The sequence below is a fragment of the Thermobia domestica genome, chromosome 13, assembly GCF_964235325.1.
Source record: "Thermobia domestica chromosome 13, izTheDome1.hap1.1, whole genome shotgun sequence".
NCBI lineage: Eukaryota > Metazoa > Arthropoda > Insecta > Zygentoma > Lepismatidae > Thermobia > Thermobia domestica.
The window spans coordinates 161,920,116-161,939,235 of record NC_137466.1 but is presented as its reverse complement, the minus strand read 5'-3'; the positions used below and the strand labels follow the sequence as shown (position 1 = coordinate 161,939,235).

The 19,120-nt window shown below is 35.2% G+C and overlaps 1 protein-coding gene and 1 long non-coding RNA gene across 27 annotated transcripts in view; one reads left to right on the top strand and one right to left on the bottom strand.

Annotated features, from left to right (window-relative positions):
• Positions 1 to 9,000, bottom strand: part of trol (terribly reduced optic lobes) — a 1,284,884-nt gene extending 1,275,884 nt beyond the window's left edge. For 15 of the 26 annotated variants that reach the window (XM_081736787.1, XM_081736791.1, XM_081736768.1 and 12 more), the window contains exon 1: positions 7,992 to 9,000. In XM_081736787.1, the coding sequence (XP_081592913.1) occupies positions 7,992 to 8,219 (228 nt within the window). In that variant the 5' untranslated portion in view covers positions 8,220 to 9,000. The remainder of the gene's footprint in view (positions 1 to 7,991) is intronic. The other 11 variants (XM_081736790.1, XM_081736774.1, XM_081736771.1 and 8 more) reach the window with 1 other exon arrangement.
• LOC145668699 (uncharacterized) overlaps positions 1 to 19,120 on the top strand; it is an 867,338-nt gene that overhangs the window by 843,318 nt on the left and 4,900 nt on the right. The gene's annotated exons all lie outside the window — the stretch shown is intronic.

Here is a 19,120-nt window from a genome sequence, read left to right as displayed (position 1 = left end):
TGAACTAAAATAAAATAAATTGAGAAACAAGTCATGACTTTGATTTGAGATTTGTGGGAAGTATGAAAGAAACATAGAATGATTTAAAGGAGTTAAGTAAACCTACTGCCTGACTGTTAACCATTTCTAATTATTTAAATTAATAACTGAGAATGAGAATAAGTGCAATAAATATGCAATTTGACATTTACCTAACAAGCATACACTATTAAGTACATAAAATCAATGAGCGTAGCATTATCATTTCGTTATGCATAAAGGCTACATATATATATACTCATATTAACACAAGTAGAAAATTAATGGACACAAACATATATATATATATATATATATATATATATATATATATATATATAAAATCATAAGTAAATACATGCATACACACATAAAAATCAAATAACACATGAATATAAATAATAAATGTCAAGACGTCTCTCGAGATTTCTTTAATCTGAATATATTGAGTTTTTCGTGATTTTTTCTTTATCACTAATAGGATTGGTATACGGCCGGACATTTTTATGTATTCCTCTATGTTTGTTCGTCTAGTTTATGCGCATAAACGTCTGATCGCTCGATTGTTAGAGGATCAGACTGACGTAATAATTGCGGCTTTATTTAGCCTACTTCGTATTTTTCATCCGTATTTTACCTGACTGTACTAATGTCGGTTCCGCTTTATTTATGGATTACGTATCTCTAACCAAGAAAATGATTAATTGCGAGACTAGTCGCATATACATCATAGTTACTAATTAATCCTTTAGCTCTCTTACGTAACATATTTTTGATGACTCATTACAATATTATTTATTAGAGTTTTACTAGTATATAGATTGAAATAGACTCATTTAGTACATTCACTTCTATGCAAAATTACTTTACAATCACTATAATCTTTGGACAATTGAAGCAATGTCTTGAATATATTTTCTAGGAATATCTATTATGTCTTGTTCAAAATTATTTTAAAGTTTTCATATTACATGTACATAGCGCAGATGATGCATTTTTACTTCATACAAATTTCCATATGTTAAAGTAAATACTTCTTTTATCGTTAAAGGTCTACAACCCGTCATTCGATCTACTTTTAAATTAACTTTCTTTATATGTTATCAAAAAAATTTAAGTGACAAATAGAGTAATGACCTAAACTAGTATAAAAACAACGACATATTTACTAAAGTTACAGAATGTATATATATAAGTATCATTAAAAAAAAAAGTATTTCTATTTTAATAAGCCTTGCTCAAAAAGAAAAAAAAAATTCTAATTGTTTAGCAATTACAGTTTGAGTTGGAAAATTTTTTCTCCACGCGGTGTAAATACATTAACAGTTTTTAAATAGTTCCGACTTTATATTGCGAACGTCTTGCATTTTATTCAATGACGAAAATTTCCCTTTTGGAATCAACAAAAAATAATTTGGATGGGTCCTACCTTTCGCCGTACACACTGCTCTCACCACTAAGCTCACCACTAAGCTCAGCACACACATACAGATGTCCCTGCGTTTACTGGCTTCCTTCTTTCGTGCGAAGTGTCCTGGATTCGGAGTTCCTCTCTTCGATTCCCGCTGCGTCCTCCTCTCAAACTGGAAGGGGCGTCGCTCTTGGGCGTCTCCTGATCCATCAAGGTGGGGCTTTTGTTGGTCCATTTCTGATAGGATGCACTCTCACTAAAAGCACTTTCAGACGTCACACTGCACCAACATCACTCTCGGTGTTAAAAGTGTAGTGTTACACGGATAAACAGTGTTTATTGTTTTTAAGCATTGTGTATAATACTTCAAAAACTGATTATGTATGATTAAAACTAGTTCAAGTGCTTTCGGTGCGTATGTAGGTTATTTTAATTGTCTGTAATAGCTCGTGATTACGTTTATAAGTACGAAACTCTGTCACTCAAAAACAATGTTTGTAGGCGTTTCGCGATCTATATATACATATATATTAGCAGCGTTACAAAGTTTATATATATATGTTTATATATATAAATATATTTTGAAGAAGATCAATGTGTAGGTTACTATGCTAAGGAAAGATTGTAATTTCGTACACTCGGCTTCGGTAAGTTTAGCCGCACATTGTTATTGTGAACTTAACTTTTGATTATGAATGTAGTGTGTGTGTAAGTTCCGGGTATGTTTTTGTGTTGCGGTGGTACGCTGTTTCCCGGTGAAGAATTATTTTACGACTGACTTGGAGTTTTGAATTTTTAACCTGCCGAACTTTTTGGATACGCCTCTAACGGTGTCTTCGATTTCGTCTCTGCTCTCTTATTCGTTAAGTTATTTTGGTGTCCTAAATTTTGATTTTCTTGGTCTCCGCCTAGTTACGGTGTTCTGGCGTCGTTTCTCTAACGTACGTGCTTCCTTCAAATTTCACATGTTATATCGAAAATTTTTATGAGAGTTGATTTGGCACCTAGTCGTCTCGTGCGTGGTTTTGGACCATTTCACAGTTTTATGTTAAAATTTTATTTTGGTTCTGAGTGGCGACATATGGTCTATGCTGTGATTTTGACAAATTCGCAGAGATTATATTTTTACTTGGATTCTATTCAACGTGTTAGGACTTTATTATTTTTTTCAATTTCACAAAAAGATGCTAAAAGCTGTTCTGTTCTTCTTTCTTGGGTTCACGCCGGGTACTCTGTTGTGTGTGGTTTTCTACGTGTGTGGCTTAGGCAGTGGTATTGAGAGACAATGGAAGGGTCTTTCAACTGTCCTCGCCGCACGGACAGGTATACAGAAAAAAAATAAAACATCTTACTTCTCGGATAGTAAGGGAAAATAAAGAGAATGTTCTTTGGCTCTTTAAACAAACAAAAATGAAAATGAAAATTATATTCACTAATGTCCATAATTATACGCAAAATTGAATTTAAAAGATTTATTTAAAAATTAAATAAAAATGGTAATGATGCAACTGTCACACATTTATACAGCAGGTCTTGTCTCATGTAGCCTCAGCTCTAATGAGGGGCGTGCTTCAATCATAAGGAACAATACGTTACCGACAATTGAGCAGCTCCAATAATGCTAGCGGGAGCAAAGTGGTAGAGCGTTCACTTCTCGTGCGTGGGATTCCTAGTTCGATCCTAGCTCGCGCCGAATGGACTTTGTGGTGGACAAACACCATGTACGTCGATTTTTCTCAGGGTTCTTCCGTTTACTCTCACTTTCTTCATACCACCACTTCATTCATTCTCATCATCACCGCCTTCTTCTGCCTAAACGCCATAATAGTGTTATGTAAAATTAAAAGATTTTATTTTTCCAATGCTAGCAAGACTCGAACGACAAGGTAGATCTTGCTTTGCGAAGTCCTCCGCACTGGTCTGGCAGTGTTGCCAACCAATTTTTTGAAATATCAGAAAAATTCTTATCCAAAATCCAGGAAAAATCCAGGAGATACAACTTAATATCTAAAGATGTTAATTAGGATGATGATGATTATTATTATTATTATTATTTTTTACAAAGCAAACAGTGAACCCATCAATGATTATACTTACCAATAAAAGGCTAATCATTTATCTGCATACATGTCAATATTGACTCTGCTGGTCAGAGAGCAATTCACAGGGGATCCTAGCATGAGTTGTTAGAAGTGAGACTTCTTGTGTGCAGCAATCCTTGCAAAGTTTGGGTATCAAGTCTATCTGTTTCCCTTTCATCAAATTTATGTTTGAAAACACTTTTTTTTTTTTTTTTTTTTTTTTTACAGTGACACTTGAGGAAGGCAGAGCAAAGACATAACGAATGTGGATAAATTCGGAAATATTAACTGGTTCGACTATCTACTTTTTTTTACTAACAAGCATCGGAGAAGTCATTTAGGGTGGCGGAGAGGGGCAATTGCCCTCCCTGAGTTGGAGATTTATAATGATTCTATCAATAGAATAGTAGTGAATCTATTGCGAAATTTTACTTATATCAAAGGGTCTAATCCCCCTAAGCAAAATCTGAAATGACGCTCCTGATAAGCGTCCAAAAATCTTAAACAGAAACTTCATTTTCAGTTTACAAATCTTTGTTTCGCAATAACCGCCATTCTGTGTCTACTTGTTGCAATTTACTCTATTCTATATCATTAGGAAAGTCAGCTACGAGAGGGGCAATTGATTGTGCCGATTTCTTTATCTCATTTGATAAGCTAAACATCTCTAAATGTTTCATGACGGGATCATGAAGCGTATCTCTCCCTCGAGTTGAGTTGGGTTTAACGTTCCTTTCAACAGCGAGGCTATATGAGACGTGGACCTACTAATTAACGTGGAATCCGAACCACATAAGGTCCCACCGGGAATTGAACCCAGTTATTCCACGCCAAAATCGTGTACTCTAACCGCTTAACCACGGAGGAGCTTATATCTCTTTCGAATTTGATGTACTGCTTCAATATATAATTCAAGACTCCTGAGTTTAAAATCTTGCAGTCCATAATTTGGGAGATTTTTTTGATGCCATGGATAGGGAAACTTTTGCTGCAAAGTACATTTCATCTGCAGATAAGAATTCCTTTTGGTTTCTAAAGTCTACATTTTCTAAGAGCTTTCGGATCATGCGCGAAACCAGGAGTTTTCAACATTTTTTAAAGAAAAATCAGTAGACCAGGAGATAACTTGAAAAACCAGGAAATCTCCTGGAATATCAGGAGATCTGGCAACCTGGTCTCCTGCTTCACACTTATATACTGTGTATATAGAGCTTTATAAGTAGCCTCGTGGGCGGAGGTGCGCGGCAGACATGAAATTTTGATCCGCATGTCGTGAACGAACAACATTCTGCCGTCTCATAGGGTTTTCAAAATAAGCAGGAAATGGGTTCACTCAACGCCTGAAAGTGTAGTACTGCCGAAGTGCCTAAGTTCAAAATCTTAGGTTACCAAACTAGATAGCATTACGTCTTTCATGAGCGTAGTTCTGCATTCGATTCTGGGTGAAAAAATTTACAGTTCCCACATAATGCTGTGGACTTTCCCATAGGCATATATCATCGATATTCAAAAGAGACTATTAAACTCCAAATACACAAAAACCCTCTGTAAATGTAGAGGGCATTGAATTTTGCTCCATTGGAAAACTATCGAAATGCAGCTACATTTGGAAGATAATTATATTTCTCTATTTGACTGATTCAAAATGTTATATCGTATTATTCCACTTGTCTCCAATGATTGTGTAACTCAGCACCATGAAATGAAATGATTTTTTTCAGTTTAACTTCCCACGAATATGTCCTTTAAGCTTAGGCAGACGATGATCAAAGGAAGTGAATGATAATGGAAAATTTTGTGGAATGAGAAAGTGGGAGGAAAAAGGGAGTATCCTGTGAAAACCCACAGATATAATGTTGTCCATCAAACTTACTAGGCTGGGGATCGAACCACGGATCGAGCACACCAAAGGTAAGCGCTCTACCAGTGAGCCACCGTGTCCCGTAACTCAGCTCCAAACAGAAAAAAATGTGCTATTTCTAAGAAGTAGAAGACAAGCTAAAAATGTATTTATTTCTGTCACTTTGCATAATTTATTCACCCTCCATTTTTTATCTACTTATTAAAATGCTAGGTTTATATAGGCCTATTTGTGGTCAAGAAAAGTTTCTATGTTTGAGGGCAATACTTTCAACGATCATATCTCGAAAACCACAAGTGTTAGAAACGTTTCACTGGTCGATTCCAAATTTAGTGTAAATTTGCCAGTTCTTATTCAAATTAAAAAAGAAAAAAAACTTTGTCTTTATTTTTCTATTCCACATTTTAGGCGTCCTTTTGACCTTATTAGTTTAATATTGCAATTAGGTTGATACCCTTGTGAAAGGCAACCAATACAGGAACTAGGCCTATATAGCGGGTTAATGGACATTTCAGGGGCTTTGCTTTAATTTGAATGACAAAACCCATTGTAAGCTGGCAACTTTGAAGCATTGTGGACCACAATAAGGTATACTCGGATATGGAAATATAAGAAAAAAATATTTGCATTTGATATCATCTATCACGTGCCTAAATTTGCCACAAACTCACCCTAACATTCTATATTTTAAAATACTACATTTATATGTCCGTCTATAGCAATCCGCTCCCTTTGAGAGTCTTCCTGTCCTTTACTTGAGTTCATTAAGGGACTTCAAGAGATATAGTGACAAGTGGGGAGGAGATTTACGCTCACATTAGAACTGTGCGCTGTATAAATAGCGCAGGTTAAGCTAGTAATTAATTAGGCCTAATTATATCCTATGCTTGGAGCTTATTAAAAGCGACTCACGACAGTCTAATTTCTATCAATGGTACAGCGCTCCCCTTTGGCCTGTGAGGTCAGTAATTCGATTCTAGATCCTCTCAAAGTGAGCTTAGTGGTGGACAAACACCATGTGTGTGTGTGTCTGTGTGTGTGTTCTCTCGATTCCTTCCACTTTCTTCATTCCATCATTATTATACATCTCACAATCGCCGTTTCTCTTAGCCTTGGTGCATAAGCGTTGGATGTTAAATTTTAAGAAAAAAGTCTAATTTCTTATACTTTACCCTCTGAAAACAAGAAGCAGGAGTGAAGTGTTAGTGGCCGAGACCGAGAAACTGAATGCAGTTTTCAGCTACCACTGAAGTTGCTCATGACCACAGAAGTTTCTATAAACATCCCCATCCCGTATAAATCATGGAATGCCATGATAGTCAGTACTAATTACAATACTAATTTATTATTATTATTATTTTAACAATCAAACCGAAATTTCCTGTGCTAAAATCGAGGAAAAACAAAATAATGTCTTTTTCTCTGCTCTAGATGCGTTCATAAGTGTTCCGGTTCGATCCTGGGTGGAGGAAGGAAGATGATCCAAGCACCGTGAAGTAATTGTTGATCTACTTGTGTTTAAAAATGTAGCGGGCTCGGACGTCAGTTCGAGCGTCAGAAATTGTACGATGAGAACCAATATATACTTAACCATAGATTACATCATTCACCCAGATAAGCCATCTAAATAAGGCCCGCCCACAGGAATGAGCGAACACAATTATAACGCGAGCCACCAACAGTGTTAGGTCAACAGTCTTAAGAGCATTACCAAAGACACCGTGCTTACAACCTAAAATTATATTAGGACGAGGATTTAAAAAAAAAAAATAATAAAAGCTTACTGATTTGTCTCTTTACAACAATAAAGCTATACGAGACAGAATCTACTATGTATTAAAAATCAGATCCGAACAACAATTTTGTCATTTATGTATTCGAATTATGCTCTCATTCAGGGGCGGATTCAGGATTGACTTCTGGGGAACGGTGGATTGTAATACTGCTATTTAGAGCTACTTTTAAGAGCTCCACAACTCTGGAATGGGTTTTATTTATACATAAAATAAGGAACACTCCTCTTCGGGAGGAAGGGGGGCGATTGCAACGATCGCCTCCCCCTGGATCCGCCGCTGCTCTCATCAAGCTACGAACAAAGGTCCATGAAATGTGTAGTTTCACATACAGTTATTTCTTGTATGTTAAAGCAAACGGATGATTAATTAAAGTGGATAGTTATGGTATAATTGGTGGAATGAGAATGTGGGAGGAGAGAAAGGATGAGAAAAGTTCACGGACACTATGCTCACCAGCATGAACTCACGTGGTCTGGGATCGAACTGCGGACAAGCGTCGAATGAGAGGCCAGCGCACTAGTATACTATATTACTAACGTCTTCCCTTTCTCCGCACAGAAAGGAATAAATATGTTAATGCTAAATCTATTAAAACATAACACATTCCGTACAAAAGCGGTGGGTCGGGTCTCTTTTGAGTCCGGCCCCTCCCACTTGAGTGATCTCGTATCTTCATAGTTTCTGGCCTGAATTATTTCCTGTAGCTCCAAAGAGACCTTTACATTTTCAACTCTTGGATTTTTCTTTATGTTAAGGCCAACTAATATCAAAGCATATAAAGACCTTGAAAATAATAATAATAATAATAAAATAATATCACTTACCTCTAAAGCACTGCTAATAGTAACTAATGCGTTTATTGTCAATACGAACAGCAGGAACAGCGACAAAGATGACAGTGTTGACGAATTGTTATTGAAGTTCATCTTAGTTGACACTTTCAATGATCTTTTATTAGTATTTTTACTATGTTCATGCCTCCGATTTGGACTAGATATATCTTGTAGAAGCCTATTGCTGTTGTTACAAGTCCCCGGCGAAAAATTAACCATGTTCCACGGAGAGAGAGAGGGGGGGGGTCACAAAATCACGCAACACTGCTGCAGCGGGGACTTAAACTTAAAAAATAACTGTACCAAACAGAAGTAGTAACAAATGAGAAACACAACTCGCACTTGCGATGAAAACACAAAATGATAAAAAGCACACAAAAAAGGAACACCAAGCACTCGTGATATTTTTCTTTCTATCTTCCAGGTAAAAATAATAAATATATGTATTTTTTTAAAAAAATAAAAAGTGTATTACGGTTTTTCTATACCGTAAATTCCTTCTTACGTGATCACATTAGTTCTTCTTTCTTGATTTCTGATCGGAAATAAAACCATTAAAAAAATACAATTTGCGACAGAAAATGAACTGAAAACCAAGAAAAAATGAAGAAACGTTTCTTTTTTTGTAAATAATTAACAAGGCGGGGTGGACAAATGGTGACTTTCTTTCTTAGTTAACATTGGCCAGCGGCCACTCCTCGGGTGCACGTGTTTCTTCTTACCACTCTCGCTTTCTGACACAAAATGCCTATCCCACACTACTACCTAAGCCAAGCCTGCCGCTGCTCCGTTGCTGGCTGAGGAGAAGTGGTACACGCCTTCAAACTTCCTTCACCAGAGTCCACCACTACCACGCTCACTCAGTCTCAAAGATCAGCGTTGATCGTCTCTTTTGTGTGTCGAAGCAAAAGCACACCAACTCTTTTGCTACACCAGAGTGCGCCACGGTACTACTATTACGATCATAATATTCCGTTCTTTCTTTTCTCTCTTTCTGTCTGGCAGTCAGTGGTAAAAGTCAGTCGACAAGGAGAAAATGAGAGAGAGAGAGACAGAGAAGAAATAAAAAAGAAAAAAAAAACTTCTCTCCCGGCCCGCCAAGCTAACAGAAGAAACTTCCCACCTACGACATTAGTTGATCGCTTTTGCAACCACGGCGACATCTGTACCAACTTAAAAGAACTAAGACGACTATGATGTTTTGGTTACTCTCTCAGTTTCTGCTTTCAAATCGCACATCGCTTGTATTGCTGTTGATTGGAATAAATTTTTCAAAGAACAGTTCATATAGTCACCACATCTCAGAATCGCTTAAGAGATATGTATTGTAGTATATAGTTCAAGTGATAAAGCAGTACTTTTTTTTTCAGATATGTTAGAGGGAGAAAGTTCCCCCTAAACTTCTGGACTTTCCCCCCAAATTTTTAAAGATATAGGTCTAGTATGTAGGTAATGGATATGATCCCTCCTAGAACTTGATTTCCCCCCCCTCTCCTCCTGAAGGAGACTCAATTAAAGGAAGAAAAATGTTTGCCACATCCTGATGTAACTGGGGTACTTGTTGTTGGTAAGTAAAAATGGATATCTACCCCCTCAATGGTTCATGACACACACATCTAAAAATTCTCCTACTGACTTGTACCCTCCCCAAAAATCAGCACAGCGTTCCCCGCTAATCTAGTTTTTAGGGTGGGCTTATTTGGTACACCGAGTCCCGGATTCGATTCCCGATGCAAACGGTCCCCGATTTTATCCCTGGTGAGAGTGGTCCCGGGTTCGATTCTGGCAGGGACACTCATTCAAAAAGATATAAAAATCTTTTCAGGCTAGTCATCCTGAGTGAGGTTTATCCTAGGTTTTTCCCTTCACACCAAACAAATGTCGGGATCATACGAGTATGTACCTAAAATTAAAAAAGAAGTCTCAAGTCGCTTCCATCCTTCTCCATTCCTTTTTGTCTATCTTCATTTCCTCGGGTAATGTGATCTCTGAGGATCGTCATCCCTCCTCTGTGGCGAGCAAATATAGCTGTAGATGATGAAAGCCTAAAAATCTATATATTAAAATGCTAGGTTTAAATGTTTGTGATCAAGAAAAATGATGTTTGTGGACGTTTATATGTTTGTGGCCAATCCTTTTGACAGTGAGTTCTCGGGCACAGGCTCTAGAAAGATGCCGTTTCCACTGATCGATTTCAAATTTTGTATAGATTGTTCAGTTCTAATTTAATATTTCTTTTTTTTTTTTTTTAAAAAAAAAAGCATGGCCGTTATTTCTTTATTATATTTTTAGGGGTACACTGGAAGTGTTGAAATTTAAAAATAATCCTACGAGTTATATCTACCAACACCACATATTTGCATATGGGAGTAGTATATCTCTCAGGCGTTTGTTTCATGCCCAAATGATAACAAAAAAACGAAGAATAACCATTTCTCCAAGCTAAGATGAATTTTTATTGTTTGGAGTGTTTTGCCCAATGAACATCATATATCACTAACATAATTAATTGTGTGTGTAATGTATTTGCTTATTATATACTGCATGCAAGATGAAAGAAAACACTGATCATATATGAATTAGAAACTCCAACCAGAAGTAGGCTAAAATCTTGCAAATGGTGCGAAATATTGAAAAAGTAATCGAAAAAAATTCCCCCTTTATGGTACTACTTGCCGATTTTTATCAAGATGTATTTCACTTGTGTTCGTAAATTGACATGTACAGGTGTTGTGAGGAATTCCAAGGAGATTCATGCTCATATGATGCGCTGTGTAGATATCGCAGGTTCAGCGAGTTTATATATTAAAATGCTAGATTTAAATTTATGTTTGTGGCCAAGAAAAGTTTATATGTTTGTCTCAATCCTTTCGACAATGAGATCTCGAAAACCACAAGTGCTAGAAACGTGAAGTTTTCACTGGTCGATTCCAAATTTTGTGCATATTGTTCAGTTCTAATTGAATATTTAAACAAACAAACAAACAAAAAAAAACATCGTTATTTCTTTATTACAGTTTTTAGCGGTACACTCGAAGTGCTGAAATTTTAAAAATGCAAAGCATCATATCCTACGAGTTAAAGATTCCAATACCATAAATTTGTATACAGAAGTAGTATATCTCTCAGGCGTTTGTTGGATGCCCAAATGATAATGATAATGAGGGCCCACATGAGCTTTAGGGGGCCCTTCCCCCCAGTATCGGCACCCTTGGCGTAGAGCATCACTATTAAGGATAACATGGCACACAGCATACTGTGGTAGTTGAATACCATCTTTATCAATGAACATAAAACCATACCTGATGTAATCTTCATTAAACAATTTTTTCTTTGAATTGGAAGCTGCCATTTTCTTCACATATGTACTGACACAAACGAGAAGTTACAAAGTCAATACAACATTCACAACACCAAAATAAACTTCTCAGATCAGAACTTCAAAATAAGCAATGAAGGCTTTTGGTATATTAATTGATACCAATAGTGCAGAAAATAAACACTAGATATTGTTCTGCTCTCTTTACCCACAACTCTTCGTATTTAAAACTGTTTTAACTGTCGCAAGGGTTGTCAGTATGTTTGAAAGTACAAAAAAAATTAAAAGCGATATTTAAGCAATTTATAACTGAATTACAAGGAGTCAAGAATGTATCCTAAATTACGATTTTTATTATGGTTATTGAACTTATAAATATTATACCTATCTACAGTAAATGATGAAACAAAGAGGTGTAACGTTAAATATCGTACAAAATGAAAATAACTATTAAGAACTGTGGTTTCATAAAGACCAAGTTTGATAATAATAATAGTACCGTTAGCGTACGCACTTTTGGTGTAGGAGACCCGACTTTGATTCCCAGCGGGATATCTGGTTCGGAACCCATGTTAACCTGTAGGTCTACGTCTCATATAATTTTGCTGTTGAAAGGGACACTAAACTAAATAAAATAAAAGAACAAAAATAATAACAATAATCTATATATTAAAATGCTAGGTTTAAATGTTTGCGGTCAAGGAAAGTTTATATGTTTGTGACCAATCCTTCGACAATGAGATCGTTTTCGCGGGTTGATTCCAAATTTTGTGTAGATTTGCCAGTTCTCATTCAAATTTTACAAAAAAATAGTCTTTATTTTTCTATTCCACATTTTAGGCGTCGTTTTGACTCCATTAGTTTAATATTGCTACTTGGACGTTGGGGGTTGATATCCTCATGAAAAGCAACCAGCAGCGGAGCAACGTATAGCGGGTTGAAGGACATTTCAGGAGTTTTACTTTAATCTGAATGACAAAATATATTGCAAACTGGAAACTTCGAAGGCTTGTGGCCCACAATGAGGCGTACTCGGATATGAAATTAGAGATAAAATATTTACTTTGGTATAATTTTCACTTATCCAAGTTTGGCACAAACTCACTCCAAGATTCTATATTAAAATATTCCATTTATATGTTTGTCTATAGGAATTCACTCCGTTTGAGAGTCTTCCTGTCCTTTACTTGTGTCCATAAAGGGACTTGCGCAGATACAATGAGAAGGGAGAAGGAGAGTCACACTCATAATAGAACTGTGCGCTGTGTAAATACTACTACTACTACTGCTACTACTACTGCTACTACAACAACAACAACAACTACTACTACTACTACTACAACTACTACTACTGCTGCTACTACTACTACTACAACAACAACAACAACTACTACTACTACTATTACTACTACTACTACTACTACTACTACTAATAATAATAATAATAACACTGTACTACAATGGTATGCAGAAGTCTTGCTGGAAATAAGTGTAAACTCGTGAGAATACATATTATTATTATTATAGAAGATTTGAGAATTCAAAGGTGTATGTGAAGTCGCAGAACGGGGAAGCCAAAAACGACATATGACCCACGAGCAAAACGGATGGTGGAGAGGAGGCGTGATTTATGAAAGGTGGCGACAGGAAAACAAGGTTGTGAACCACTATCTTAGACAAATAAACAAAACTTTTAATCCATATTAGCTCCTCTTCTGCTCCCTTTTAAATAAATACAATCAATGTTGTTTAAAGACTTGAACAGTTTGTATTACTTTTATCAAATTTTACAACGACTCACCAAAGGTAGTCGTTAACCCTGGTTCAGTTATATCTTCAGTGGCGATAATCGTTTTCACCTTAAAATATCTTCTGAAGTTATATTCACTAGTATGCTCAACTTTTCTACTGAAATTACAAGTCCATGATGAATATTAAATAATTTATTCTTTGATTCCCTTTTAATGTATATTCACACCAACTGACTTGCAATCAAACATGTTAACTGAGTATCTATAAACAACGACATAGCAACCAACTAGACAATAATGTATATTTCTTATATATTAAAACATTCTTCTTTTATTATTTTTAATTAACATTATAACAGGTATAGTGCTTGTGTAAAAGCACTTTCTGCCCGAGATATATGTAATTATGGACCGATACAAAGTATCTCGTTATATAAAATGTCGCCCGATAAAGGGACTAAATATAAAAGTTACAAGGGAGCTTGACTTTTATATTTAAGAACCACTGATCCGTTTATAATAATGACATGATAATAATTGTGTTCTCTACATTTTGATCGCCCTTCATATATAACTTCATTAAGTTTCCTTCATATAAATACATTTATAATAAAACTTTTATTCCATTATTATTTATCTTTTATCATTAAAAATGTCGTCGCTTACTAATACAATCAACGAAGGATGCGAAATCAAAAGCGTAAGAGATAATTACATTTTAAAACACAAATTACAATGATCAACGATTTCATTCATCATTAAAAACGGTCATGGAAAAAAAAATGTTTGCTCTTTCCAGGGCGCATTATATAACAATTACGTAAGATGGTATTTTAAAGTATACATCATATCAACAAGGCGTCATGATACAAAAGAATCTTATCCAAGTATCATATAAGGTGACACATGAGTACAGTCGTCGGATAATTAGCTTAATAGAATGAACCTTCTACTGAATATAATCTTTGACAATAAAGTTTCAACATAAATCAATATAATATAAATAACCTTTGTTTTTAATCAATAACAACACAACGATTCGCCAAAGGTAGATATAATAATCTATGCTCGAGTGAACGAAAAGAATGAATTAAATTTATTTTCACACATAAATATTCATAAGAATCAATAGCTGATATGGGTTTAACCCCTACCACATCAACTGCAATCAGTTTAGATTCGTACTTGTATATGCTTCCAATAAAGTACATTGTACCGCACAATCATGATTATGTCCCGCATTATTATTCTGTACATGAATTGCGTCATTGTTTTGATTTTGATACGAAGTGCCATCTCTTAAACTACGATTACGTCTATCACTAGGGTTTACAGTATTTCTAGAATTTTGCCACGTATTTCGTCTGTTTTTGAATCTACTTTGGTTAAATGGTCTGACATAATTATTGTCACGATTAGTTAGGTTAGGTGTGTTCCCATCATATCTTTGCCTATTCTGATTGTTCTGATTGTTTAAATTTACTCGATTTAGGTTATGTTCCGTATCGTCTATATTACGGATATTTAGATTCCGGACTGGTACTGATCTAAAGTTATCTGAATTGTTTTTAATTTTGCCTATTCCCGCTTGATGATTCTGTGCCTGGTATTGCGTTTCATAACATTGAACAAGCATCAATAGATGATTAAAACTCATGCATTGCGTAGAAAACAGGATTTGTTGTAATTTAAACGGTAGTAGATTTCGAATAGATGCGATCACTCTAGATTCAGATTGTAGTGGATTTACGATTTTTAATTCATTATACGTATTCACAACAAAATCAACAACAGATTTGTGCAAGCGAGGATTAAAAGGTTGATTTCTAATCGTAGCGTCTCTGTTTGCAAGTAGAAAGTCATTCTCATAATTTGCAATCAGCGCTGCCTTGAATTCCTCATATGTGTTGACGTGTTCCCGTACCGCTTTAAACCATAAAGAACACGGTGGAAGTAATAAATGAGGGATTAGTTTCATATATTGAGATTTATCTATACACATTATACTGCATTCGTCCTGAAATTTTTCTAGGAAAGAAGTAACATTTTCATTACATCTACCACTAAACTTACTCATAGCACGTATTTCGCTCATTTTTACACTTAACTTTACATTTCTTTCACCGTTTCGTGTTCGTGTTGAGTGAAAATTTCTACCTACTGCGTTATGTGTGGTTCCACCATCTCTTTTCCGCCCATCTGTATTCCTTGGTTGAATTCTTTCCAAAATAATATCCTCATCGGATGGGTTACTTGAAGAAGAGATAACGCAAGGTCCACGTCGATCTACTGCGGGTGAATGCGAGGTCGTCTCTTGTGAATGAGGGAACTCCAATCGATCATTAACCATGTTGTTGTTGTATGCGTTGTCTTTAATCTGTAACGTCCTAATTTCCTCCTGTAAGGTAGATATCAATTGTGTATTTGCACGTATTTGGTTAGAATTATCTGTCACCTGAATCTTTTGCTGACGAACAGAAGATTCGATTACTTCAAAATCTTTTTTTATAATATTAACTTCTTGGATTACATGATTGTAATTATCCTTGCAATCTTCAGATAATCTTTTTAACTTCTCGTCGAATTGTAACGTGATATCTGTCACAGCTTGTATTACAGATTGTTTCGCTTCTTCGGACTTTTGTTCTAATCGTCTACCCAATTCTTCATACTGTGTTTTTAATCGTCCATTCAATTCTTCGGATTTTTGCTGTACCGTTTGTTTTAACTCTTTGGACATCTGAGTTAAATTTTGTTCTAGTCGTTGTCCCTGTCGCTGTAATGCTAGTAGAATTCTTTCTTCTAATGTCAACATTCCGGGTGCAATAGGAGCTATATTCTGCCCGTTGTTAGCATCTTCAACAGTTTCATTCTCTACTGTCTCACCAATCATGATTTTTCTTGTAATTACTCTACCACTTCTAAGAATAGTTGAATTCGTATTCATGAACCTTCTTACTAAGGTAAATTCACCCTTACTTAGACTTCGGGATATGAATTTACAAGAGTCCCGGGTGAGGTAAACCAAAAATTTTACAACGACTCACCAAAGGTAGTCGTTAACCCTGGTTCAGTTATATCTTCAGTGGCGATAATCGTTTTCACCTTAAAATATCTTCTGAAGTTATATTCACTAGTATGCTCAACTTTTCTACTGAAATTACAAGTCCATAATGAATATTAAATAATTTATTCTTTGATTCCCTTTTAATGTATATTCACACCAACTGACTTGCAATCAAACATGTTAACTGAGTATCTATAAACAACGACATAGCAACCAACTAGACAATAATGTATATTTCTTATATATTAAAACATTCTTCTTTTATTATTTTTAATTAACATTATAACAGGTATAGTGCTTGTGTAAAAGCACTTTCTGCCTGAGATATATGTAATTATGGACCGATACAAAGTATCTCGTTATAAATTCCAACTTTCCATTTGTATAGATTTAATTACTTACACAAAAAAAGTAAACGGGAACAATAACCAAATATAGCACATTAATTTAAAAACATGTGAAATAGTGATTTTTAGAACCGCTGCTATGTTTCTTGATAAAACATTCATCTTATCTCTATTTAACGAAACTGAAACCAACGTAATGCATACTCTTTGGTATTCATTCGATTAGGACAAAATATTATACATGTATGTCACTTCTAATCTTATCATCTGATTACGATATCGATTACATAAAAATATTGCTGGTATTTCTTCAAGGGAATGTTGGCTTTTAATGTGGATCATATGACTGGTTTACAAATATCACTATATACACAGTTCATTTAGAAAATATATTCCGAATAGCCGAATCACTGTTATAGCCTACGTGCTTTTTGTAGGTGTAGCCCTGTGTTCGGTATCTAGAGTAGAATATACTGAGAACAGAGGATGAAAACTCATTAATATTACAATATACTTAATCACAACCTAGCAACTGTAAATAAGACATAATCGAGTCCCTATATAAAGTATGTATATACCTTTGATGAATCTTTGATCTATTCTGCTCTGCTTCTTGTTTCACGTAGTTAGACCAATTAGAAAATAAGACACTGAAATTTGAAAATAACTCTTTTAAAACCAATGATAATAATAATAATAATAATAATAATAATAATAATAATAATAATAATAATAATAATAATAATAATAATAATAATAAATACTTTTGGTACCTATAGTTCTTTTTGTGAGCCCTTAAAAATCGTAAATGGCGTACGTAAAAACGTAGGTTACATAACGTAAATCTTTTAGTTTCTGGGCTTAAGGCTGGTGTAAAGGGACAAGTTTTGCCAATAGATGTCACTACAGTCTTCGTATCTCTCTCATGTATTTTTTTACCTTTCACGAAAATTCACGATTTCTCTTACAAATTTCAAGCTAGAGGTTTCAAATTTTTTAGAGAAGGAACTTCATAACCTATCGAAGGCAACAATCCGTGTCGATTTTTTATTTACAATTTTCTTCATTGTTGAAACAGTTATATTGTTAAAGGTTTGGATATCCCTTTCAACAAACAAACCATTTCAACAATGACGTCTAGAGAGATAGGAAGACTGTAGTGACATCTATCGGCAAAATTTGTCCTTTAAACTACCTTAAAGTACGACTATATAGGCTATAACATCCTGCAGCAAACGTACTGTATAACTGAAAACGTATGTTTTATAATACTGTCGGTATAAGTGTTCCATCTATACGTACTTTCCGTATGACTGTATATAGGCGGTAAGGATCTCATACAGATGAACCTATATAACATATAGCTGACGTATGTAATATATGGAAGGCTGTCAAATGTCACATCCTGCAGCTACATGATGTAACATCTAAGTGGGTAAAATACAGTACGTATTTAGCATATGGATGTTTATGCTCCATACATATTTCCGTACTAAACATATGGATTCCACACATTTGTACAATACCGCTGTCCGGATAACGGATTTTACTCAGTGTACAGTACACAATATATTTCAGATCAGTCGCGAATCCAGGGGACGATTGGGGCGATCGCTCCCTCCCAGAAGAAGAAATTTTCTTATTTTATATATATAAATAAAACAGAGTTTGGAGCTCATAGAAGTAGCTCTAAGTAGCAGTATTACAACCCACCGCCCCCCCCAGAAGTCCGTCCTGGATCCGCCCCTGTTTCAGACGGGCAAGGAATGGGTTATTCGTCTCTTATGCTTCTTGTTTATCCTTTTTAGAATCAATACATTTAATTAACAGAGCAATAGCAACCAGAATCAAAATTATTTATATCATCACTATCATAAAAGTAAGTTATTTCTCTCTTTTGAAAAGTATGCGTGTTCTCATATTCTATGGTTTGCACTGAAGACATTCTAACCTACACGCAATGTTTATATTCATAATCTTAATTAATACGGGAGTTAAAACCCAGTAATACTCTCTTCTCCGTGCGCCATTGGGAATGAGGAACAACCTTTAGACAAATATTTGAGCTTGAAGTTAAGGATCGCGCTATGGGAATTTGAAGATCACTCCTTTTCAACCTTTCTTGATGACCAAATTACCTTCTACCACAAATGAAGATTGAAAGAAACCTTTTGGTAAAGTTTCCAAGTAGTTCGTCTCCTTTTCTGTCCTTCAATTTCTTTCCACTTCTTTCTGCAAAGATCTGAAAATAGCCATTTTTGCTTCATTTCTTCAGGAAGACAGCTTTCGACGCCATCTATCTTCATACTTATCACACTAACTTTTGAACTTCCTCATTTCTAAGATATCACTCATACGTATCAGAGGTGCCCATCCCCCCCAAAGCTGATGGCGCACTCCCCCCAATAAACTAATAATCTCTTTCCTCCTCAAAACTCAAGTCCTCTAAAAACAATTGCCCAGTGTAGCAGTAGTTTTTATAGTACTAGTAATTGTTATTTTTGTTGTTGTTTTTATTTCCTGTAGTAGTATTATAGAATGCTTGTAGTAGTAGTAGGGGCAGTAGTAATTATAAAAATGGCATTACTTTTATTAGTAGTCTTGGTAGTGTACAATACTAAATATGTTCTATAAGG